This window comes from Pan troglodytes, chromosome 11, assembly GCF_028858775.2.
Source record: "Pan troglodytes isolate AG18354 chromosome 11, NHGRI_mPanTro3-v2.0_pri, whole genome shotgun sequence".
Classification (NCBI taxonomy): domain Eukaryota; kingdom Metazoa; phylum Chordata; class Mammalia; order Primates; family Hominidae; genus Pan; species Pan troglodytes.
In genome coordinates, this window is record NC_072409.2 from 105,316,074 (window position 1) to 105,341,948 (window position 25,875).

The following is a 25,875-nucleotide window of genomic DNA, read 5'->3' on the forward strand; positions in this document are numbered from 1 at the left end:
AGCCTCCTAAGTAGTTGGGACTACAGGTGCCCGCCACAACGCCCGGCTAACTTTTTTTGTATTTTTAGTAGAGACGGGGTTTCACCGTGTTAGCCAGGATGGTCTCGATCTCTTGACCTCGTGATCCGCCCACCTCCGCCTCCCAAAGCGCTGGGATTACAGGCGTGAGCCACCGCGCCCGGCCCAGAAAATCTTTCTAAGGCATCAATGAAAGGTAGAACCTTAGTGGCAAAGATAATTTTGACAAAAATCAAAACCGAAACAAAAGTAAGAAACTTCTATATAGTAAAAGACTCTCATAAATAAAACTGGATAGTGCATTAGTTTATATTAATCTAAAAGCAAACACCGAGTCACAGTTGATGGTGGGGTATTTAGACCCCATGCTGGAGACATTGTGAAGAGAGAATATAAGAGGCTTAGGTAGGAAGAGTCTAATACTCTCAAGTAAATAGTTACAGGATAATTTCTGCCAGCCTGCTGGGAAGCCTTCCAGCCAAAGTCACACCTAAAGGACTGGCAATTCTCACTGGAATGAGCCTGCCTTCGTATTTCCTGCTGCTCAGCCATTGGCTAGGGGTAGCTCTTAAAAAGCATCCTATGGGAGAAAATGTGACAGTAGATCCACAGAAGCAATGCGGGGTGACCAAGAGTAGTCACTATGGCGCCCCACAGAGAATATCTGAGTGACATGTTTTCATTTTCACGCCCCCTCAAAAAATAAATAAAAAATAAAAAAGAGAGAGAGAGAGAGAACTATAGATCATTAAGAAAAAGATAACCCAATTGCAATGGGTAAGAATATAAGCAAATCTACATGTAAAACACGTTTATGTCATTTAAAAATCCATGAAAATTTACTTCTTTTTTCATCCAAGAACGATGAATTCAAGTGTCAGTTTAGTACAAATGTTTACCTCTCAGACTAACAAAAACATTAAAAGATTTAAATTAGTCAGTGTCATTTGTGGACAGTAAGCAATTTTGAAGGGCAATTCTAAAAATTAATCTTACAATTCTTTTTACAGCAAGTTTTCCAGTGTAGCATTTATAATAGTAAGAATATTTAAGATTTCCTGAAAATCCAGCACTAAAAGAATGGCTAGGTAAAGTATTGGGAAAATAAACTCAGTTTGCCACATTTTCCCCATCAATAAAAGAGCTACAATATTAATTCTCACATCATGGATTTTTTGTTAGGATTTATGTATTATATTTAAAGTGTTCAGAATATTAACCAGCATATATTATATGCCCAATATTTGGTAGCATTCATTAACACGATGGAATATTGTACAATTTTAAAAATCTGAGCTTATTAGCATATAGTACTTAAAAAGAGGAAATCCTTGATTTTTATTGCCTGAACAAAGCTAGTACCAGAGAAATACTAATATGATATTTTAGTATAATCAAAAATGTAAGAGTGTTTGATTATATGTGCATATGTAAAGAAAAATATCTAAACAGCTATTCTATAAACTTTTAACAGTGACTCATTCTGGGGGATGAGCTGGTACTAGAGGCTAAGACTTTAATTATTTTACTCAGTAAATTTCTGTATTTGGAGTTGTTTGTTTTCATTAAAATAACACATTTTTATAATTTGATGAAATTAAGAAAAAGGATAAAATTAGAAAAATTACAGATAACATAGGACTACATGAAATATAATACATGTTCACATAAGGAACATGCCAAAACTAAAAATGGGTTCTGAAACTGAAAATTTCATTTAAAAATAGGTTAACGATGACCCAAATATAATTTATCCAGCATTTTATTCATTCTTCTGAAGGGAATCTATATTTGGTTCTTGTTTTATATTTTATCCCCTGGGCTTAAAATTTTTAGGCATTGTATATATCTGGATCAATATAAGTATAAAAAACCGCAGTCTAAATAAGAAATTAGTGAGGTAGTTCAAAGTTAAAAGATGAATATAAATTCTGTAATCAAAAGTTTTAGCAATATCACCACACTATCTTTGGCATATGTTGTGTCTGTGTGCTTGTGCTAGGCTAACCAGTTTTACAAAAAAAATGATTAGTGTAGAAACCAAATAGTCCCTCTCTTAATTTGATAAGTTCTTCTTCAAGTCATTTGCTTTAAATGTATTAAGCTAATCATAGCTTCTTCCATTATGATCAATTTTGTTGTGTATATAATTTGAACTGGGAAAATAATAATATTACATTTATTTGGACACCATAATTAAAACATGAACCATTTATGACCCAAACTTAACCAACAAGCATACTTTCACAGGAATTTTGTAATTGGAAATTGTGGCAGAATCTCTTTTCTAGTTGCCAAGCCTTCACTGTATCAATCAAACCTGAATCCAGCCATGTTCCAATGTGTCATAGATACCCTGGTTTGAATGGGATATAATGAAACCGGTATGGTTTTTTCCTTTTTTTTGTGAGAAAAGGACAAGGGACAGAGATTTTAATGATACCGAAGTTCCTGGTTTGTTTCAGCTGAAATTTCTCCTATGTTCTTTCATCTGCTTTGTTTATGAGTCAACAAATCTACCTCTTTTCTCTAAACAATTTTGAGTTGTATTTCTGTTGTTTGCAATCAAATGGTCATATACTGCATAGATATGTGTAAATAGAGAAACTTACATATAATTACAAGGAGTTCTTCAGATCCTTGAAACTTATTATGGAATTCAGAATATGAATCACAGTCATAGTGATTACTCTGTCTAGTTTTTTTTTTCTCTGCTAACTAATATTATTGCCCAATATAAGAAAGAAACTAACATTCTTGACATCTCTCATCTCTCTCCAATATTGCACTGCTATTCTTATGGTTACCCTTGACTATGATGCTTGTCTTGAACTGATTGTTTTTTTCAGCCATATAATCACATTTCTTTAGCTGTGTTTTGTATTAGAAATTAGTCTCTCAGAGGGGAAGGAAAGAAGCAGATAGGCATATACAGAGGGGGAAAGGAGGAGAAAGTGTTGAGAGTAGCACAAGTCTTAACCCTTCAGAAAATAGATTGGGAGCTGTAGGGTTGCTTGCTCTTTTACCAATGTTCAATCTATAGACCAAAACAAAGAAGCAAACAAAAACCATTCAGGTGAGTTAAAAACCTTTTGCATGCTGTTACCATAAGTTATTAGTTAAATTGTCAACCAAACTGTCTGTTGTTTCCTTTTATCTTTAGTTTTCAATGTTAATGAAAAGAAACTTTGTCCAGGAGCTGCAGTGTCCTTTGAGTTTCAGAAAATCCAAGAAAAAATAAAGGTAAATTCTTACTAGTAAGATATATATAACTTCCATTGATCTCATGGAACCAAAGGATGCCAAGGGAACATGCAATGTAAAATATCTCTTTTATCATAATTTGACAGATGAATATAAAGCATTTAAATAATCTCCTTTAATATGCAAAAAGAAAGTGTCTTTAATGCTCATTGTTATTTGAAAAATTAGCTTCTGAAAGGAAACAAGAATGAATTTTTATTAACTATGCCTTAGTTCAAGATAATTTGCTCCTTTGTATGCCCAAGTGAATGAAGGATTCTAGTTACTTATGTGCCTAAATGCCTTTATATTCTTAGATTTCAATATTAAAACTCTACTAGTGTTATTCACAGTTACCATTTTTATAGTTTTTTGTTTGTTTGTTTGTTTTTTATCTGGAGACAGAGTCTCACTCTGCTGCCCAGGCTGGAGTGCAGTGGCGCCATCTTGGCTCACTGCAACCTCCACCTTCCAGGCTCAAGAGATTCTCCTGCCTCAGCCTCCCAAGTAGCTGGGATTACAGACATGTGCCGCCATGCCCAGCTAATTCTTGTATTATTAGTAGAGACGGGGTTTCACCATGTTGGCCAGGCTGTTCTTGAACTCCTGACCTCAGGTGATCCACCCACCTTGGCCTCCCAAAGTGCTGGGATTACAGGTGTGAGCCACTGCACTGGGCCTATAGTTACTTTTAGTTGTAAGTTGGGAGAAGACAATTCAAGTACTATTAGCAACAGGAAATAAAAGTTGACATTTTTTTCCTGAAATAATTGAATTGAAAGAAGGTCTTTGGGTAATTCCAATACTGTTGCAGTACTCAGTTTTTGCATAATGGAGAAAAAGGAGTTGAACTGTACATTCTTAAAGTTCCTTTTTAACTTCAAAATATTATGAAGTGATGATTCAAGATATACAATTTAGCAACTGAATAATAATTGCTTCCATATTATTTAGAATGAACACAAATCAGTTGATCTTCTTTCGAAAGTGTAATTGCTCTAAGTGCCTTTGTCTTCCTATAATTTTCTTAATGTAGATTCATGAAGTTGCTCTGACATAAATCTAACAAGTGATCTTAAATTAATGGAGTAAGCAGATCATTTGTGAAATCAAATTGGTAACCGAAATACTTCTTCCTCACAATCTTATGCAATCTTTATTTTTCCCTTTGCTTTCTTAGATTTTTAATGTAATTCATAGATTTATAAGAAATATATATGTGTATGTATATATATATATGTGTGTGTGTGTGTATAAAGTAATAAAATCAATAATGAAAATGTGCACATTGCCTTAACAAAGGAAGGGTTTCTAATTTTACTGGTGCCTTCTGTTGAGGAGGCTTTAAAGGAGGGTTCAAATTGAAGCCTGATCAACTATATTCATTTTAAACCTGACTCACTGATTCTACTATCTTCTCTATTTTCTCTTGTTCCTTTGCATGCATGTTTAATATATCTGCAAATTAACATTTTAAATTCCATTCATCTTAAAATATTTTGCATTTTCATCTTTTTCATATTCATATTATAAAATAAATTTAATAACAATCACTTATATCTTGATATTAGAATTTTGAAAATGATTTCAGTTAAAGTGATGAACACTTTTGGCTATGGGCATAAGAAAGAAAGTTCAACCAACTGTGCCCTACAATGATAAAGACTTAGTTTCTACATGGAACAAGAAGTTAGGAGTCTGGCAGTCTAGGGTTGCCTCAGTGATGATAGCAGGCACCCGGATGTCATTTATCTTTTACCTATCACCCTTTCAATCTCATAGGCATAGTGTCAGGGTTCCTGACTAGAAGCCAGAAGTTGAAAAGGCCAAAGAGAGCGTAAAAACTGAATATGTTCTTTCGTCAAAAATTTCCAGAAAGCCCCACTAGGTGACTCTTGCATTTAATTGGCCAGAGTTGTTTGCCGTGGGCAACAATCAATAAAGGTGTTTGGAAGATGACCAATTTTATCTAGGCTTATTTCCCCACCCCCAATACCCTCAGATTAATATGAAAGAATATGAGGATGAATATTGGGTAGGCAATTAGAAGCATATACTGCAACCCTACTGTCAGTGCCAAGGAAAATGTAGTATCTTATTCTCAAAGAAGGACTCCAAATACAATTGACTGGTCATGAGTCACTGAAAAGGCAGATTCTCTCACGTTGGTGGTTAAGTTTTCGTTTGTGATTTAACTTTCCTTAATGTGCACAGTGATGTTCTTCTCTACTTCCTCTTTTGGGACATGGGTTTATGGTGAATAGAGAGGGCTGAATTTAGAGAAATGGTGAAAAATATATAAAATATAAAAACAGGATTGATTATATATAGACTTTTTGATAAAACTTACCACTTTGAGCTGTGGTTGTTTGTTTTGTGATGGTAGCTGGCCTTGTAGAGTTTGTAGACATTTCCCAGGATTCTACCAGTGAGATATAGTTGTCACAAAAACTTGGTGACATAATAAGGGTTAGTTTTTATTAACCGTACCTTACAGGTGAGGAAACTGATATTAGAGAGGTTAAGTGACTCACACAAGATGCTACTCATTATAGAGCATGAAAGTTATAAAATTCCTTATAAATTAACTTAAGAATTCACTAAGGATTTAAGATTTCATTTGAGAAATTACGAGTCCCTGTTATAATTGAAGGAATAAATACCGCAAGTGTTCATATTATGAGCAAAAAAGGAGTTATGTTTTAAATGCAATGTAGGATTGAGAGATAGGCCATTACAAAAGTGAGCAAATAAAGATTACAGAGGTCTGATGTCTCTCAATATCTGATGTGTTATTCAGAAATGCAAGCCACTATGTGGATAAACTATAAACAGTTTAATAATGAATAATAATTTCAAACAATTTAATAATAAATAAGGAATAATTGTAGTAAAACGCTGGGCTAAAATCCCTGTGTTTGTTTTTTGAAGCTTGTTGATTGAAGCTAGATATCCATTTCTCTTTTCATTAAAAACCCCAGTGATTTGGAAGCAATTATAAAAATCATTATAAGAAAAAAATAATGTTGAGCCTTTATTATGAATCAGGATGGGAACCCAGGTCTTCTTGAGGACAAAGTCCTTATTTTTAATCTTCATAACAATCCTACATGATAAACATTGTTATTAGGGTGAAAAGGCTGAAAGTTGGGAGATAAATTCATTTGTCTAAGGCAGAATTAGTATTCTGCCTCAAATCTATTAAAAATAATCCTTTGAGTTTTTTATATTTTGCTTTGCAGGCTTCCTATGATGTTACTGCTTTCACTAAAATACAGGTATCATCGTCATCCTTATCATTTTGTCTTCTTCCTTGGCTCCTTCTCTTCCAAGTCTCTGAGTAAACTGAAACGACCTTGTCAACTACTTAAACATGCTGTTGTAGAAGCCTACCTGTTTTAAATTGTCCCTTCTAAACACTTGTATAGATTTTCTGCAAACTTTTTTTCTTTCTGCTTCACAATCGCTGTTTATTGGCTTCTTTCCAAATATCTATTGTGAATATGAGAGAAACAAGTTCTTCAAAAGTTCATTTTAAGCACAGAAATGTGTGGCATGGCCTGGAATCAACTCCTCTCATCCTCCACAGTTTGCTTGTACTTGTCCCATAATGCGTTTTTCACATAATGATACGCTTACAGTTCTGCAATATAAAAACACCTGTTTGAGGCAGAGATCATTTAGTTGGAAGATACAGAAATCACTCATCCAAGTTCAGATTTATTAGGTGAGCACAGCTTTCTTTAAATTCACGTTGAGAAGACAGATTTTTGCCAGCCTTTTTACAAGGTTAAATGAGTTAAAGAAAGAGAGTCAGGGGCTGAGACATCACTCTCAATAACTGCATGGACTCTCTTCTCTCCCCGTCTCCCAGGTGCTTTCTTCCTCTTCCCTGTTTCAGTTAATTTTTTTCTGTGAATACATGGCTGAATAGGTTTGCCTGCTCCAAATCCACAAAACTTCCGAGTTCCACAACACATGCCCTTTAGACTATGTTTTTTGGATCTCTTTAATCAAATCCTCAGAACACAAAATGTAGCAAATAAGATGTTCTGTTTTCCCGTAGATCAGCTTTCCCCTCCTAGATAATCAGCTGTGATCACGTTGTAGGTGGTGCCAATAGAGTTCATTAGCAGGAAATGCTGGTGAGGAGTATTTTCTTCAATAGAGTCCCTATATTGGGAAGTGCTGGTGAGGAGTAGTTTTAAGGCAGAGGTGTGGTTTTGACAGACCCTCCAAATGTTACCTACTTTGAACACTTAAAGAAGAGGAGCAATGAAAGAGGAAATGTCTGGCAAAGGAAACTGAGCAATATAGTTCATCCGTATTCTTTACCACAGCAAGAATTAGTTCTCATATGCTGCCTACCAGTCATCATTTCTTTATATGTCACATTCCTAGCAACAATCCTGTGAATTAGATATTATTTTTATTCTCATTTTTATAGAGAAGGAAACAGGAACATTTATTATGCCGATTATATGGAGAAGAAAAGTTACCTGGAAGGAAAGTTAAGGAAATATACTCTCATAAAGACCAAATTATTTACCAAGAGTTAAACATCTGGCAAGTGGAACAAGGATTTGAACCTAGGCAGTTTGGCTCCTTTAGTTCACACATATAAACATTATATTTCATTGCCTTCCATAATTGTTTTTAAGGAAAGTAATTCTTACTAAAGTTGCTACTTACAATTCAATGCAGAAAAGTGAATTATCTTCTGCTGATTCACCTGCAAAATGGGAGCAAGAAACTCAGACTTGCCAGATAATAGGCAGGTCGTGGAACAGAACTCTGTTGATACTATTCAATCTTAAAATATTTGGTTCACTATTTTGACATTTTATTGTAAGAACTTTATATGTAGACCTTAAAATATGGGGACGTAATATCAGGCAGAAAGATAGAAAGACTTACAAGCAAAAATTGTGAAACTGTATTTTTCAGAGAACTGATGTTGATGGTGACTGAAAGCCACTTGAGTCTGATGGCTCTTTGGTGGTCTATATGATACATGCTGGTGGTTTCTTTCTTGTTAGTCCTGGACAAATGTTCAAACCACTAAAACCACTTAGGAAATTAGTACTTGTAATAGGAAAAGTCAGTTCCTTATCTTGGGAATCCTCTACCAGGGAAAAGAATTATCTCAAAAAGCTACGTCCACTGAAAACTTCAAAAGGGGAAAAAATAACCGGCAAAATTCCTTTGCTAAAGCATCATCTTCCTTAAGAGATTTCCATTTCAACTGGAAAAATGAAATAAAGTAATACAATGCAGATTAACTACAAGGACAAACAAGCCCCTAACCCATTTTTATCTCTTTTTGTGTTTCAGAAAGTTATGACTATTCAAGTTAACTACTGCATTCTTAAAATACTGATCTATAACATCTTACCTTTTAATGACTTATAATACTTAAAATTAAAACAAATGAAATTTGTTATTGTCATTTACCTTGTTTTTGTTTAGAAAATATGTCATAGGAACATATTTTTACAGTTAGAATTCTACTCACTGTAGTTTATCAAAAACAAGCTAGAAATAAAGCTGTCATCACATTGATATAAGAAAATAATGTATCCATTATGTAATCAGTATTTTGCTATGAGTTGATTGGTTCTCATTCTGTGCTTGAAAATCATTAGCTTTAGTTCAAGAAATATAGAGTGATTCATAGAAGTTATATGATGGTTCTTCATATATCCTAATAAAATCTCATAAGACACAATCAATAGGTTGCAACCTCCATAACAAGATTTAAGAACACTAAGCAATAACATGATTTAAAAAAAAACACATTTAAATGTGTTCCATCACTTATGTACTCAGTATTAAGTGATTCCTCTTATATTTTAAAATTCTCTTCTCATTTTGGATTGTTAAAACCTGAAATTTCAGTGGGCCACTCAATTTGAAACAAATTACCTTATAAATTTTGAAGGTTATTCCAGTAGCACAATTCTGATTAATTTAAGTAAATTTAGAAAAATAATATGCATATGGAAAACATTCAAAGTCCACATATTTGAACTTCTTGTACTATTTTATTTCTGGAAATACTTAGTTATCATTTTGTTCCTTTTAAGACTGAAAACACTTTTTGTGAAAAGAGACATAATGTACGAAGTTAAACTAATCTTTATAATTTTTATTATAGAAGGAAGATCTGAAGATACTTAAAAAATATACAAAGACTTTCTTCCAAATTTAATTTTGTGAAATTTTTCAAACAAGGTGAAACACTCATTTTTCCATCTTTTGCTATGTAATATATACAGTAGGGTTGAAGGCATGGTGAAAAATAGAGAAAGTATTATGCAAGTAGGCTTAGTGCAAACATTTGCATATAGTAATTAATTTAACCTCTCCTAAATTCTATATAGATTCTACTGGAAACAATGTGAATATTTTAGAATAAAAACACTTACCAACTCTCAGAATGTATTACAAATAAAATTTAAACTTGCATCTATTTAAAACATAATTCTGATAATTAAATCATTTTCTTTTAGAAAATACAGACACAAAAAGTTTAATATAGCCCTAGATTTTACAGTACATACTGTCTTTTTCTTTGCATATATAACATAATGATGAATGGATACACACACACACACACACACACCTGTTGCATTTTAATTAACATTATAAGGGAACATGTTTCAGTCTTTAAATAATTTTGAGAAATGCATTCAACCAATTGTAGTTTTCTGCAGTATGAATTCAGCTATTCAGAAGCACTTTGATATCTGGACCCACAAATTTTCATTGCTTTTCTTACTTATTAACTAGCACTTTCTACAAAAAGGAGAAACCCTGTTTCCTTTGTTTTAACATGCACCAATGCTGCTTATTTCTGGTACTGCATTGTGCTTCCTCTCTAGGGATTTGTGGAAATTTGAACTTGAGAGTGACAATTTAGAGTATCTGGCAGAACAAATGTGTAAGCAGCAAAACATTCAAACTGTTACCTGGCTGCTTCTAACAACTTATGCTCAAATGTGTGAGCAAATAAATCATTTACATCTGAATAAAAGGGAAGTAGCGTGTTCAAGTTTGGAAACTTTGTAGCCTGGGCCTGTGGTAGGAAAGAAACGCCTATTTTTAGTGAAGGAATTCAAGCTAGCTGCATAAATAAAAAGGAGCCTAGTGCTAATATCTAAGACAATGGGGAAAATGCCTCAAAGGCATTTCAGAGATATTCATGACAGCCCACCCATCACAGACCCAGAAGTCTAGAAGGAAAGAATGGTTTTCCCACCACTCTGCGCAGCCTCCAGACACTGTTCCCTGTGTCCCAGCCACTCCAGCTCTAGCCAGTCCTAAAATGTGCCCAGGTGCAGTCAGATCACTGCTTCAGAGGCTGCAAGCCATAAGCCTTGGCAGCTTCCATATGGTGTTAAGCCTGTCGGTGCACAGAGTGCAAGAGTTGTGGCTTGGGAGCCTCCACCTAGATTTCAGATGTATGGAAAGGCATGGATGCCCAGGCAGAAACCTGCTGTAGGGGTGAAGCCCTCTCAGAAAACCTCTATTAAGGCAGTGCAGAGGGAAAATCTAGGGTTGGAGGCCCCACGCAGAGTCCCCAATGGGGTATTGCCTAGTGGAGTCCTGAGAAGAGGGCCACCATTCTCCAGACCCCAGAATGGTAGAGCTACCAGCAGCTTGCACCCTGAATCTGCAAAAGCTGCAAGCACTCAACACAAGCCCACAAGAGCAGTTACAGGGGTTGAACTTTGCAAAGCCACAGGGGCGGAGCTGCCGGAGCCAATCGCTTGCACCCACGTGCCCTGGATGTGAGACATGGATTCAAGTGAGATTATTTTGGAGTGTTGAGATTTAATGACTGCCCTGCTGAGTTTCAGACTTGTGAGGGGTCTGTAGTCTCTTTCTTTTGGCCAATTTTCCCTTTTGAAACAGGAGTATTTACCCAATGCCTATAACCCCATTTTATCTTGGAAGTAACTAACTTGTTTTTGATTTTACATGCTCATAGGTGGAAGGGACTTGCCTTTTCTCAGACGATACTTTCAACTTTGGAGTTTTGACTTAATGCTGCAATGAATTAAGAATTTGGGGAATTGTTGAGAAGGCATGATTGTATCTTCCAATGTGAAAGGATGAATTTTGAGGGGCCAGAGGCAGAATGATATTGTCTGGATCTATATTCCCACCAAATCTCTTGTAGAATTGTAATCCCCAGTGTTGGAGGTTGGGTCTAGTGGGAGGTCATTGAATCATGGGGACAGAGTTCTCATAAATTAGTTGGCATCATTTCTTCTATGTGGTTCTCATGATAGTACGTGAGTGAGTTATCATGAGATCTGGTTGTTTAAAAGTATGTAGCACCTCCCTCACTCATTCTTGCTCCTGCTCCAGCCATGTAAGATGTGCCTGTTTCCCCTTTACTTTCCACCGTGATTGTAATTTTTCTGAGGCCTCCCTAGAAGCTGAGCAGATGCCAGCATCACGCTTCCTATACAGCATTCATAACTGTGAGCCAATTAAATCTCCTTTCTTTATAAATTACCCAGTCTCAGGTATTTCTTTAGAGCATTGTGAGAACTGACTAATACACTTTCACAACATATGTTTGGTTAAATCCACTAAAATTGGTACCTCCTTCCCACAACACTAAAAGACACGTAGGTTGTATTTTAAACAAACGTATGACAGGCCTGTGTTGCTTTTGATCTTATCTATCTGACACCTGTTATTGGTAACATGGAAATGCAAGAAAGAATGGAAAATGTTACTGGTATATCTTTTGTCTGGATGAGTATAATCTAAATTTTTTTGTATCATGAGTGTGCATAGGACTTACTAAGCAGAGATTGAGGGTGGAGCCTTTGGAAATAAAAATAGTTAAGAAGCACTGATTTAACTCCTCTAAAAGAATTTTGCTTTCAATAATAATTTTTGCATTTCTACTAGAGTAAAAATGAAAAAAGTTTATATTTATATGAAAGAAATTAAATTTAAAATGTTTTATTTATTTGATTACATTTATTAATATTAATATGTAGAAATTTTATTTTCAGAAGCAGTATCATAATTGTCACTAAGGATTTTAAAAAATATCATTTAACTAAAACTTCAATTTAAGTAATGTATTTGTGTTATCATTAAGAAAAAACACATCTAAGTAAAATATTATTTAGAAAATGTGATAATTAGAAAACAATGGCATTTAATATAAATGAAAACATATATCCAATCTATGTTAAAATTATGCTGATATCTTTTCAGGATAATCATATTTTCAAATTAATTTATAAACTATGTAACTTTGTAACCTATATTTGCTTGCTTGAAAACTATGTATGTCCCAGTGTGTAATGGTGTATATGTGTGTGTGTAAAATCCCCCCACATTCCAGGCTCTTTAAGGTGTGGTGTAAAAGCTTTTGATTACCCAAATAGACAAAAGATTTAAAAACAAAAAAGTAATAGAAATGTAATCCAGTCTTCAGTAATGAACCCTTCAAAAAAAATATTGAGTTCCTGGTTCAGTGACACTTCTATAACACACCGTGTTTTTCTTTTCTTTCCAACTTTTCCACATCTTGTAGTTGCTCAAGAGACTATAACTGCCTCAAATCTTATATTTCCAATCTGTATTTCCAGAAATATCTGGTCTGAATCTCTTCATACCCATTCAGATTTCTTCCCACTTCTCCAGTGTGGTGTATGTTTGTCTATTTCTGTATAAGGAACAGAAGTCTGAGAAACAGAAGCAAAAGCCTTAGAGCTCAGGATAGGAGCATAAAGGCTAAGCAAGGAAAAGTGTAACCTCATTTGCTCTGAGTGTGGATGCCTGGGTGTGCTTGCATGTGTGTGTCTGAGAAAGTGAGGCCTGATGCAGTAGGAGATTTTTTGGGGAGAACACACTAGCATTAATATATCCTTTCCCCATTATCACATTCATATTCATATTGTATATCCACATTATATTCATGTTTTAATAGCTTAGATGAAACTCTGCTAAGTAGTCTGATTAATCCTAGGGATAGTGAAAAGTAATTGTAAAGATGACTCCTCGGCTGGGCGCGGTGGTTCGCACATGTAATCCCAGGACTTTGGGAGGCCCAGGAGGGTGGATCACAAGGTCAGGAGTTCAAGACCAGCCTGACCAAAATGGTGAAACCTCATCTCTACTAAAAATACAAAAATTATCCAGGCGCAGTGGCAGGCGTGTGTAATCCCAGCTACTCGGGAGGCTGAGGCAGGAGAATCGCTTGAACCCGGCCGGTAGAAGTTGCAGTGAGCCAACATCATGCCACCGCCCTCCTGCCTGGGTGACAGAGTGAGACTCTGTAAAACAAAAAACAAAAAAAGATGATTCCTCACTAGGCACACCATTTTACTACCCTCTCTAGAAGACTTCCTGTGAGAAGTCTTGATGCTTTCCTTTTCTGAACATAGCAGTCTTTTTTTAAAATTTCTTATTTTAAATTGTTTAAAACATTAATGTGGTAATTTTTTTTTCTTAAAATATGAGAGGGGGGCTTAGGAAAACACACACATTGTAATTTAAAGAACAAAAATTTCCTAAATTTAAATAAGACACTCATATTCCTACAGATATCTTTAAAAATACATTACATGTAATATGTTTTAAAATTAGTACTATTCTTTAAGTTATGATAAGATAAGAGGATTCCAGGAAATAGAAGGACCTCAATCACTCATTAGCCATATAAAAATGAACACTTCACACACACTGCATTTAGTTGCTTCATCTGTAAAAATGAGGTTAAAACTGACGGTGCTGGGTCAAATCATCTTTTGTGCTATAATATTGATACATGAAAAACAAGATGTGTGTATACTTGTTACTTTTATTTACTTTACATATCGTTCCATAAAAAGAAATAGTATAATTGGCTTATCATCTGTAAGTTTAGAATGCTAAAAATAATAGTCTCATAATGATATGGTTGTCATCTTTTTTCCTTTTACTTACATTTTTAACATTGTACAATTTTAAATATTTAAAATGTACATAAAGCCTGTGGTATATATAAAGGCCACCATATTTTTTTCCTGCCAAAATATCATTACATATAAACCAAAGGTCAGGAGTAAGTACCTGAAAAACATATTGTCCTTCACTAAAAAGGGGGAAATCTTGTGGAGTTTCCAGAAAGTTGACCCCTTATTATAAAAGAGAGGCACTGGCTTTACATAATTTTTTTCTCCTGTTTATAGATGAAGGTAGGAAATAAGAAAATGTGAATAGATAAAAATAATTTTACAAAAGGGAAAATCAGCAAATATAGTAAATTATGGTAATAGAACAGACTTGTAAATAATTTAGTTAGAAAAAGTCATAAATTTATTTAACTCTTTTCTATATAATTTTTGATTATATCATTAGATATGTGGAACACAAGATGATTGGTCATATGAAAATAAATAAAATACAAAATGACTCAAATAGAAACATAAATTAAAAGACCCACTTTAAAAATTGAAACTTAGTTCTCTGAGACGGTCCCACAGTTATCCTTTGGCACCGGCTCTACCCTATAGTCTCCATTCACTGAATAGGAATTTCTCACTTTCAGCTAAATTTTTCGGAAGCCTCTGAACTTAGGAAAGAAAAGGCATACAGAGTTAAGAAAACGATTTGTATAACACTGAATATTGGTTAAGCACAGAGACTCAGGAGCCAGACTGCCTGGATACAAGTCTCGGCTCTAATATTTAACCGTTCCATGACCTCCAATCAACCTGTTTTCTGAAAATGAGTTTTGTTAGATGCAAAATTTAGATGGCATAGTGTTAATACACCTGAAAAAGTTAGGCCAGGCATGCAGCTCACACCTGTAATCCTAACACTTTGGGATGCAGAGGGTGGCAGATCGCTCGAGCTCAGGAGTTCAAGACCAGCCTGGGCAACATGGAGAAAGCTCATCTCTTCTAAACATGCAAAAACAATAAGCCAGGTGTGGTGGCTCTCGCCTGTGGTCCCAGCTTCTTAGGAGGCTGAGGTGGGATAATTGCTTGACTTCGAGAGGTGGTTGCAGTGAGCTGAGATTGTGATACAGGCTGGGCAACAGAGCAAGACCCTGTTTCAAAAAAAGGGGTGGAGGGAAGTTAGAACAATCTCTGGAGTGTGCATGTGTGGTTGCTATCATCCTTATGTCTCATTTATAAAAGAAAATGCAACATTACTCAGTATCAGAAGAAGCAAAATTTACAGTGTCTTAAGTAGATATGTATAGGTAAGATCTTGAATGTGATAACTGTTTATTAATTTTTAAGGTCAAAATAGGCAAAAAACTCATAGGAACTATTAAATTTTCTCTTTAAAATTATATTTAATATTTTACTTTGATTAAGGAACTTGCCCTGATCTTTGTTAATTTATATGGTGTTATTTTAAAAACTATTTGCATAAAATAACTTGGTAGATTGAATTTTTTAAATCCATCCCTCATTGCTCTCTTTCTTTCCAAAGGATATGCATAATGCAGTTATTTTAGGGTTATTACTGAAAACTTAGCTTTACCTTTAACATCCTTATTACAGGCTTTTAAAAATAATTAAAAGAATGGATATATATAGTTTTGATTGCTAATTCAGTTTCTAAAGTTGATGGGAATTACTATACCTTACAAATTATGGTTGTGTTTCATCAACTAATAAATACTAGCCATCATTATTGTAATTTTGCAATCAGATACCATAAAACAGTGACAAACATGTTTTTTAAAAACTGAGGTAGTTTTATAATTTTGACGCATCTGTATCATTTATTTTTATTTTTATTGAGACAGTGTCACGCTCTGTCACCCAGGCTGGAGTGCAGTGGCGTAATCTTGGCTCACTGCAACTTCCATCTCCCAGGTTCTAGCAATTCTCCCTCCTCGGCCTCCCAAGTAGCTGGGATTACAGGTGTGCGCCACCATGCCCGGCTAACATTTTTTTAGTAGAGAAGGTGTTTCACCATATTGGCCAGGCTGGTCTCAAACTCCTGACCTCCTCTGCCCACCTTGGCCTCCCAAGGTGCTGGGATTACAGGCGTGAGCCACTGCGCCTGGCCTTGGATCATTTAATATACAGAGACATGACACCTCTGTGGAAAATATTAATACATTGTTATCTAGCTATATATGTAGGTCATGTATAAGTCAGGGTTCTCCAGAGAAACAGAACCAAGAGAATATGTATAGATATGTAAGTGGTGAATTAATATGAGAATTGCTTCATGCAACTATGGAGGCCAAGAAGTTCCACAATCTACCATCTGCAAGGTGGAGAACCAGGGAAGTTGGTGATATAATTCAGTCTGAGACCAAAGGGGTGAGAACTTGAGGAGCCCAATGGTGTGCCTCCTGGAGTCTGAAGGCTTAACCAGGAGCTCCAATGTCTGAGCACAAGAGAAAATGGGTGTCAGCTTCCCAGATCAAGGAAAGACGGGGAGAGGTAGAGAGTAACAGAGGGAGGGAGAGAGAAAGACAGAAATAGAGTGAGATAGAGAGAGCAAGAGAGAGAATTCACCTTTCCTCTGCCTTTTTGTTCTATTCTGGCCCCTACTGGATTAGATGATTCCTGTCCACACTGGTGAGTATGATCTTCTTAACTCAGTCTACTGATTCAAATACTACTGTCTTCCAAATACACCTTTGCAGACTTACCCAGAAATAATGCTTCTCTATTTATCTGGGCATCTCTTAGTCCACTGAGGTTGACACATGAACTTTACCATCACAGCTGTACCATCAAACATTTTCTTGTGGTATGTTACAGTTATTTTCATTTTGAGTAATAATAATGTTTTGGCACTTCTCTATACATTAGACAATATATTTGTTAAACCTAGGACAATTGAATAAAAATGATATCTTTGAATACTATGAATTTAAAAAACAGAAATGGATGATTCAGAGTATCAGGAGGAAATGGAAGGCACAATCAGGAATCATTTTAAAGAGAATTTCGATAAGGGATACTTTCTAGAAGGGTAGCTGTGTTATGGGATCCCATGAGGGATACTGGCTATTTTAATTGCTAGCCATAGTGGAAAGCTGAAGGAGCAACAGATACAATGGGGATATTGGGGGAAAATATGAGGTAGAGCTACGGAAAGGTGGTGACAAGAAAAGACTGTGTAGCCACTGCCAGAAAGAACCACAGTGCCAAGTTATACTGCAAATGGGGGAAACATGGCCCTGCTTTTTCTCTCCTCCTGCCCCTTTCTGGTGCCTCTCATTGACAAAACCCAAACAGAAACCAGGGGACAAGGGAAACCAGGTTAGTACAATACCTAAAGATTAACCCATAGAGCACAGAAAAGAGCACATGAAGGATCTGAGGTTGGGATTAAATAGAGGGGCCGGGATAGAAAACTACCAGCACAATAAGTGAGAAAATAAATGTGTACATTATGTCAAAACCTGAAGCCTTTAGATTTTGTGTAATTTAGCATTAGCTACATCATGATTTCAGTGGAATGACATCTATACCTTGTACCTACAACCATCTCAAATATGACTTCAAGACTCCTTAAATTGGATAATTATATAGACAACTCATTGAATAATTATATAGTCAACTCACTTTTTCCATTGTGTTGTAAGGTTTCCTGAGCAGCTTTCTTGGTATCCAACCATCTATAAGAAATTGGGTAAATTATACCCATTTAGTCAATTGAAATTGTACTTCCATTGACTAAATAAAAGTTAAAGAGTAGGAGATTATCTTTTCTCACATGAAATAAGTATGAGCAGTTTGATTCATTAAGTACATGGTTTTCTGCATGATTTTATGTTATCAATATAAAATTGTTACTACTTGTAGTTTCTGCCAAGTGGCATAACTTTAGAAGGAAAAGTGGAGAAAAGGGAGAATAAATTAAGTGAACACCATTACTGCAGACTGAGGCAAAGCAAACAAACAAACAATAGTCAAAGTGTGAGAGTCTACTGCTGACAAATCCAACCTACCTACAGATTGGGCTTCGAACACCTCCTAGATCCTTGTCTCCTTTCCAACAGGTTACTTGCTCTCCCTGGCTTCCTTATTACCCTTTTATCTCTTTATTCCATTCCACACTATGGAATTATCTCTTTATTCCATTCCACACTATGGAATTATCTCTTTATTCAATTCCACAATATGGAGTGCTGTATAATTAGGAAATTTCCTCATGATGCTCTCAAAATATTTAAATAACATACTAGAACAATAAATTATTGCTGTGTAGTTGCTATTTATGTATTGTAAATTCTAATTTAAAAACTGAGTCAGGAAGGAAATTACTTATTTCCCTCAAAAATCCGAAATACAAATGTAAATTTTGAGATTTCTTCTACTTATAGCAGACTGTTAAACTTAATTATAAGCCTATATATAACAAAGCTAAATGTAGATTTGATAAATAAAGAAATGTGTTAAAATAAAGGGAACCTCAAAGCAACTGATATTCAGGACCATGCTTTGTTGGCCCAATTTCACTGTCCCTTTTTGGTTATTTTTATCTTAAATTTGTTATGGTTGTTTTAAACACATGGTCCACTGACAACAACCAATTCAGATAGGTTACTGATTTTTAAGAGTAAATATATGGCAATAACTTAAAGCGGACATTTGCATCTGCCTTTTTATTGAAGAAGGAGAAATAAATTATAATGTTACAGGAAGTGTAGACAGGTAGTTAGATAATAAAATTTTCTTAACTCCTTAAGCTTGGTGCAATCACCTTCAAGTAAGATATCTCAATCCAATTCTCAGATGTAATTAATAATAAAATCTCTCCAATAAGCTAATCTATTGAACATTTGTGATATTATTATGTGGGGAGGAGGTAGGAGGAAGGGGATTGAGTATAACCCTGATTCTTCCATTGTTTAAAATATTCTTTGTTTTCCAGAGGACACCAAAGGATAGTTGTACAGGAGCAAGAGTAAATCAGCCCCAGGGAGCACTGTCTCTGTAGGATGCCAGCCTTGAGCTGAAGTAGAGAAGAGTTTCAAGTTGCTGAACACCCCCATGCAGCAGTAAAAAGATATAAGATATCGACACGCTCAGCTGCATCTTGTTAAAAGCTTCCTGCGGGTTGGCAGAATGAAATCTTTATTTAAAACACACAAACTATTGTCAAGGGAAAGATGGAAAAGAGAATACAGTAAAAGGGCCAAATGCTTTGCTTAACCCACCAGAAGCAGTAGAAAGGGAGAGGTGGTCACGTTGTCTTTGCAACAACAACAACAGAAAAGGTGACTAACACAACCACATCAGCCTCCATCTGCTCTTCCCATGGTTTCAAGATGCATTATTTCTTTTATTATTAATTACATGTGTTTCCGAGGGAGGACAAATATATTATTGTGACTAGCAAGAGAGGAAATCATTTCTGCTGCCACTTGGCATTAAGTACAGTAGTGTATGTAATGACTGAGGGATGGCAGGAAACAGAGCGGCATCATTGAGACCAGCCTCCCTCCTACCAGTCCGCTCCAACTCGCCCTTGGTAGTCAGAGGCTGCCTAACAGAAAGTTCATGTAAAACCATTATTGAACACTGACAGGAAGGAACTGAGACAGGAGTGAGTGGTGTGTATTTGTGCAGAAAGGGAGAAGGAGGGAGGGAGAGAGAGAGAATATGAGTCAGTCATCATCATCTTGGGCAGACAGCACCATAAGAGGGGCAAGTGCTTTGTATAATTACAAAAAGATGTACACATGCACACACACTTGCACATATGGTGTAATTTTTTTTCGTTCATATCTTGTCATTTCCAAGAACCTTTTTAAGTGATGATGACTGTTTGTGCATGGGAACCTTCTTGGATGGGTAAGCTCCGTGGCTTTAGGGAGGCTGAGCAGGGAACCTGGCAGCGCATGGGTTCAGGAGAAGGGTCCCTTTTAAAGAGCAAAGGGACATAGCAAGCAATGGAGAAGGCATGAAAAGAAAAAGGTGAAGGGACCCTGGGGAAAATTTCACCTGTATTGACTAAGCTTTATTTCTCTTCGGGAGAAAGTGACATTTCTGCGATTAGATCATTGACACATAAGGAAAGTAGATGGATAACTGTTTTTTCGTTGTTCTTTTTTTATTTGTTTTCTTCTACAGTGCTTACAGAACCTTTGACCAGATGGTACCTGGAATGCTCTGTGTTGCATATTACAAACAGGATAATTATTTTGGCTTTTTAGAAAACGCACCGACGTGGTGACATTGCTCTCTGTTTATCAAGATACAGAGCATTTGTTGCCTGTAGCTGTATGCTCTGATGAGACATGAAAGATGGTAAAGTGACAAAAAGCTTCCTGCTGTTTTTCTCTCATCCTGCCCCTTCTTCTCCCTCCAGCTCCAAACCTTATTTCTAGTTTCGCTGGGGGTCTCAGTTCCTCCTCCCCTGTCTCCCGAGTCTGTGGTACACCACATCTGATGCACTCTGATACCCCACTCTACCTTGGGGTAAGGAGGAGGTGGGGAAGAATCCACTCCCTGCATCCATGTCCTCTCCTCTGCAGCGAGGCATATTCTCAGCAACTCTTGTACAGGTTTTCCCTTCTCAGCTACCACCTTGGCAGAGCTCTATCACTCCCTCAAGCCCAGCCAGACTGCCAAGCGCCCCGACTGAAAACTCCATCCAGCTCAGCTGAAGTACACCCCCTCCGCCAAGCAACCCCTGTGCCCCTGCCCTTCACCTCCCTAAGTCTGCTCTTCATGAGCATCGATTCCATTGCAAATCAAATCTACGTCCCCCACCTATTAACACCCACCACCCCTTAGGTGTTACCGACAACCTCCCTCGGAAAATAATAATAATAATAATAATAATAATAACCGAAAGCACGCGAACACCTGAAGAAGCACAGATCGGGATCCGCATCTGGACCAGTCCTCTGTGGCTATAGTGATGGGGAATAGCCTGTGCCTGACATATCCTCCTGTTCCCGCGCGAACCGCTTTACCCTGGATCCCTGGAATCGTGCCCAGGCACCCGGGCGGCGGGGTCCGCCCAAGCCGCGTCGGGCAGCTCTGGGCCGGTGGGTGCCGGGTCTCCCCTCCTCCCGCCCCATCTGGCGCGCCCGCAGCGCCGCCGCCGCCGCCGCTTCTCTCCCCAGCGGGCGCTCGGAGCATCCCGCGCCGCGTTCTCCCCGCCCCGGCTCCCGCCCGCCGGAGCGGGGCCCACGCCGCTGGCAGCCATCAAGTGGCTCGTTAAGGAAATGCAGGTGAGTGCGTGAGGCCGAGCGGCAGCTGCTGGAGACGCGGGGTGTGTGCCTGTGAGTGCGAGCGAGACGAGGAGGGAGCGCCAGCGAGCGAGCGAGCGAGTGCGGGAGCGGCCGCCTCGGCTCCCCGCCCAGCCGCGCCCGCAGCCGGCGGCCGGAGCGCGTGGGGCAGCGCCTCGCCCTGACAGAGCCTCGCCTCCTCCTTGCCGTCTCGGCTGCTTCTCCGGGGAGCCGGGATCTGCTCACCGGCCTCCCCCACCCTGCGCTCCCCTCCCAGCCCGAGTCCTCCCGCTCCTCTTTCTCCTCCTCCTCCCGAGCCTCCTCCCCTCCCGCGCGGCGCTGCCAGCCGGCCTCGGCGGGGAGAGTGCAGGTACTTTGCCTTCAGAATAATTTGCAGGACCCAAGCCGGCTTTCGGAGCGCCCTTTCTTTTTCTTCCTTTGCCCCCTCCCTCCGGAAAAGAAGATCCCACTTTTGAAACAATCAGAAATCGAAGCACCCCAGCAAAGCCAAACCCTGACGGGCTGCTGTGCATGTGCCATCCCTTTTTGCAGTTTATTCTGGGCCTGTGTGGAATAGAAAGACAATTCTTTATTTGACTGGTAGGAAAGAAAAGAGAAGACTCCTCAGGGTTTCCAAGGAGGACTGGAGCGGCTGCTTTAGTAAGTAAACTGTGCTTCTGTCTTTCTTTTCTCTAAAGTGAAGCATATGCTGATGCTTTTCAATGCCCCATGTCCAGTGCTGTGGACAGTTTATTCATTTTACCTGGGAATAACTTGACTTATATAACTTCAGTAGCTCCTATTTGAGAAGTGGTTCGCTAAGCATTTTTTTTCTTTTCTTCCTTTTTTTTTTTGGAAGAGCCCTTAGAAGACTTCGATATGGGTTCAGTATGGGCAGCCTTACTGGAAAACTGATTTTTAAACGTTTATTGTTCAAGGGCTATTGGAAGCCTGCTTTGTTAAACATTGGTTGGTTCTAAGATTTAAGGATGGTTATCTAGAAAAAGCTTGAAAAATCTAACCCTACTGGCTCACTTCTCCTGCCACCTTCAACCTCAACCCTAATCCATGCTAACTCCCACCCTACTCTGACTTCAGTTGGTTGGTTGTTTTATCTTTAGTTCTGAAAAGCGCTAGAAAAAAAAGGGGGGGGGCGGAAAAGGGAAAGTTAATAAGGATGGTTTGAAAGACCAGATGAAAATTCTGTTGCGATTTCTTCATGCCTGTAAGGAGATAATACGTGGAGGAAAATCCTGGAACTAGAATGGTTGGAGAATTTGAATGAACTTAATTTGGAGAGAGAATGTGAAAAATGCTTTGGAGAGGGCAGGGCTGAGACTGTGACTTTGACACAGCGGGTTATAAACTCTGACAGGGCTCAGCAGCCAGTGACAGGTTTAAGGTGTCTCCTAAGGCTGAATATCTCTGCATCAAAAACTTTTGCAGGCAGTATTCCTCTTGGGGCTAACATCACCATGTCAGTAGCTGTAGCATTTCTTTTTACAGAAGTAGGACACTCTTCTTTCTACAAAAGGGTTAATAAGTTCATTATACATATATATATATAAAACATATAGTCTAACATTTGCCAATATTTTGTAATATCTAAATAAAACCTTTGTGTTATGTCAGGAAAAATATAGTTGACTCAGTTTTTTTTTTTGCACAAGAGGGAGAGAATCAATAACATTTCAGCATTTTTTTCTTTATCACTGCCAAATGGATTCTGAATCTAATTCTTCTTGCATTGTTACATATACAGTAGATACAGTAGGAGTTGCAACTTAGACAAAACAGACCTGATTTTTAACAAATCCTAAGTTTTTTGACATGGTAGTACTTATACTGACTAGAGTCTAATAGTGATTAGAAAAAGTTTATCCCTTTTATCTTTAACTGTTAATTTCTTTCTCAGTATAAGACATACTTTTTAATAAAAACCCCTTATAAGTTAAAAACCAGATTGAAAAGTAAAAGTACTTATCTCAGAGAATTTCTTTCAATAAAACAGCTTATTATTAATTATACCTAAGGGCTTCCTTGTATTTAATTGTTGATAATGGTAGAATGAGTATATTTTTACCTCCTTATTTACTTAAGTGAGTATATAAAAGCATCTGTATTCATGGGGGATTGGTTTTAGAAATTATAAGAGTAAGCTAAGTTACAATTATTACAAAAAGGTAGAGATCTTTTAGAGTTGTTTTGATTACTCAGTGTTGAAAGCTCTAAATATCTTGGGCCATAAGTTTTTAGGGTAATGAGACAGGACAATAGAACAGTTAATGAATTGGTTGACATGAAGTTATCATATATGGAATCATTTGAGAAAGATGTGTCATTGTTTCTTGATTATTATTTAATTTCTTATCCAAATGAGTTTTCTTAGACATATTACTGCTCTTAGCTAACATTTCTATTATTGGTTTAAAAATGAATTTAAGTGATTTAAAATGAAGCCCTTGGCTGATCAGATTTGGATTATAGCACGTAACCTCTACTCATTTCTGACCTCACATGTCCGAGAGGGTATCTGATATTTGAAAAAAAAAATAATTAAATATTGAAAAATAAAGGGGAAGATTGTACCTAAGTAGGGCAAATTTAACAGTGGTTCAAACATGTTATTACATATATTAGTATAGGACATATTTTACACAGTAGAGAAGACATGGCAGATTTGTGCATTCTTTTTGAATTTCTGAAAGCAAATATTTGTAAGTAACATTAAAACTAACCTGACATACATTCTGCCTCTGTTGTAATTATGTCATAGTGCTAAGGAAAACAGCCTGAATGAAAGCTGTTTCTAGTAAAGCTTGCACATGCATTTGATCCCTGTCTCTATATAATAGCAGATTAAAATGTCAAAGCAGGATGGGTGATTAAATTGTCACCTTTTTGGCCACCAGCTCTCTGTCCTGTACAGAGGTAGTTGCAACTTTAAAGTTGAGAAGAAAGTTGCTAGTGTCAGCAGTAATGTGTTTTATTATGCAATTGTTCTTGTTATTCAGATCAGATAATGGCCCGATGAAATACATAATCAGTCTGCAGGGAATGAATGATTAATTCCTCTTACATGTGCTTACTAAAGGGGTTCTTTCTAATAAAGTGCTGTATACCTGCATTTGCTTACAGTTGCTGTTGGTGAAGGCAAACATGTTTTTCTTCTCTTTTAATATTAACATAAAATTTACAAGCCTACTCTTGTAACTATAGCAACATAAAGATGATTTTGTTGACCACATGGTCTTATATTTTATGGAACTCAAGGCATGATTACTATTTACTAAATACACTTAATTTAGAAAGAAAACAATGCTAATTAGATGTGATATTGGAAGGTTGAGCTATTCATAACTTTTTTTGTTTTATTCTTTATGGAACGCCATGATATCTTTCCTGTGTATTACTAGTAGGATGCAGGAATCCAAATGTATGCAGGTGCAGAGTTCTGCAAATGCACATTTTTCTTTAATAATGCTGGAGAGTAAGTGAAAAGCTAAAATATTGCTAGTTATATCCAAGAATTAGCAGAATATTATGTTAAAATTTTAGGAATGACTAATAGTGCACATGACAATTATTGTGGTTACCACTGGTGTAAACTGTTTTGCAGTTAGAGAAGTATGATTAATGTAACTTACAATTCTAAAACTGGTTTATGGTAGAGGGTGGTGAGTGAACAGAATTTATATAATAATTTGATAATAGGTGACCTGAAATGCATGTTACATGTTTGAAACTTACCTACTTAATGTCTTTTTAGAAAACTCTGAAAAAAATGTGATTTTCAAAATTACAGAATTAAATATATCTATCCATATGTCTATATTGATCTAGCTACTATCTATGTATGTCTCACATTTAATGCAGCAAATAACATTATTTCAAGTTCTCTCTGTTGTTCGGAGGAAACACTTTAATTTCAGTTACATATTTTTGGGCTTACACCTATCCTGAATTTAATAAACTTTAACAATGCAAATGATATGACAAATATTCAAGAATGCTAATTTAAAAGTTATAATGAAAATTAAATGAGTAGAATTTTGTACCCAGTTCAATGCCATTTGAACTTATCTTCTTGTGTATTAAAGTGCAATTTCTTTACCACTACTGTCGGTTCACTGTTTTATTTTTTTAGGATTTTCAAAAGCATTTGGCATCTGTAAAGAATAAATAAATGTCCCCTGATACAGTCAAACAATGTAGACATTAACTGTACTTGTAACAAGCTTTTCAAAACTCTTAAAATTCACTGAATGAAGAATTAATGAAGCATCAAAAAATGAACATTACCCATTAGGAGAACACTGATGTGATTGTAGTAACTAAGGTTTTGAGTTTATCTTTCATCACTACAATTGGAAGTGTGACCCTAAGGAGGTAATCTGGACTCTCTGTACCTCTGTCAGGTAAATAAATTG

The 25,875-nt window shown here is 36.7% G+C and overlaps 2 protein-coding genes across 36 annotated transcripts in view; one reads left to right on the forward strand and one right to left on the reverse strand.

The window, feature by feature from the left end:
- Positions 1-12,424: 12,424 nt before the first annotated feature.
- Positions 12,425-21,356, reverse strand: LOC129136088 (uncharacterized). The gene is made up of 3 exons (XM_054659351.1): positions 21,078-21,356; positions 17,826-17,878; positions 12,425-13,571 (listed from the first exon to the last, which is right to left on the reverse strand). The coding sequence occupies exons 1-3, from the start codon at positions 21,354-21,356 to the stop codon at positions 13,532-13,534; spliced, it is 372 nt and encodes a 123-aa protein (XP_054515326.1). The 3' UTR covers positions 12,425-13,531.
- Positions 21,357-21,623: 267 nt separating this feature from the next.
- The window catches only part of PTPRD (protein tyrosine phosphatase receptor type D), a 2,309,829-nt gene continuing 2,305,577 nt past the window's right edge, over positions 21,624-25,875 (forward strand). For 8 of the 35 annotated variants that reach the window (XM_054658676.2, XM_054658675.2, XM_054658674.2 and 5 more), the window contains exon 1: positions 21,625-22,105. The gene's annotated coding sequence lies outside the window, so the exon portion shown is untranslated. Of the gene's footprint in view, positions 22,106-25,875 lie in introns of all 35 variants that reach the window. The other 27 variants (XM_054658687.2, XM_054658685.2, XM_054658688.2 and 24 more) reach the window with 7 other exon arrangements.

Coding starts and splice junctions, on each gene's coding strand:
- LOC129136088 (XM_054659351.1), bottom strand. CDS start 21,356: ATGCTCCGAGCGCCCGCTGGGGAGAGAAGCGGCGGCGGCGGCGGCGCT. Junction 17,879..21,077: donor CCCGATCTGTGCTTCTTCAG/GTGTTCGCGTGC, acceptor AATTTCTTATAG/ATGGTTGGATACCAAGAAAG. Junction 13,572..17,825: donor CTTACAACACAATGGAAAAA/GTGAGTTGACTA, acceptor TTTGTTTTACAG/AGTCTCACTCTGTCACCCAG.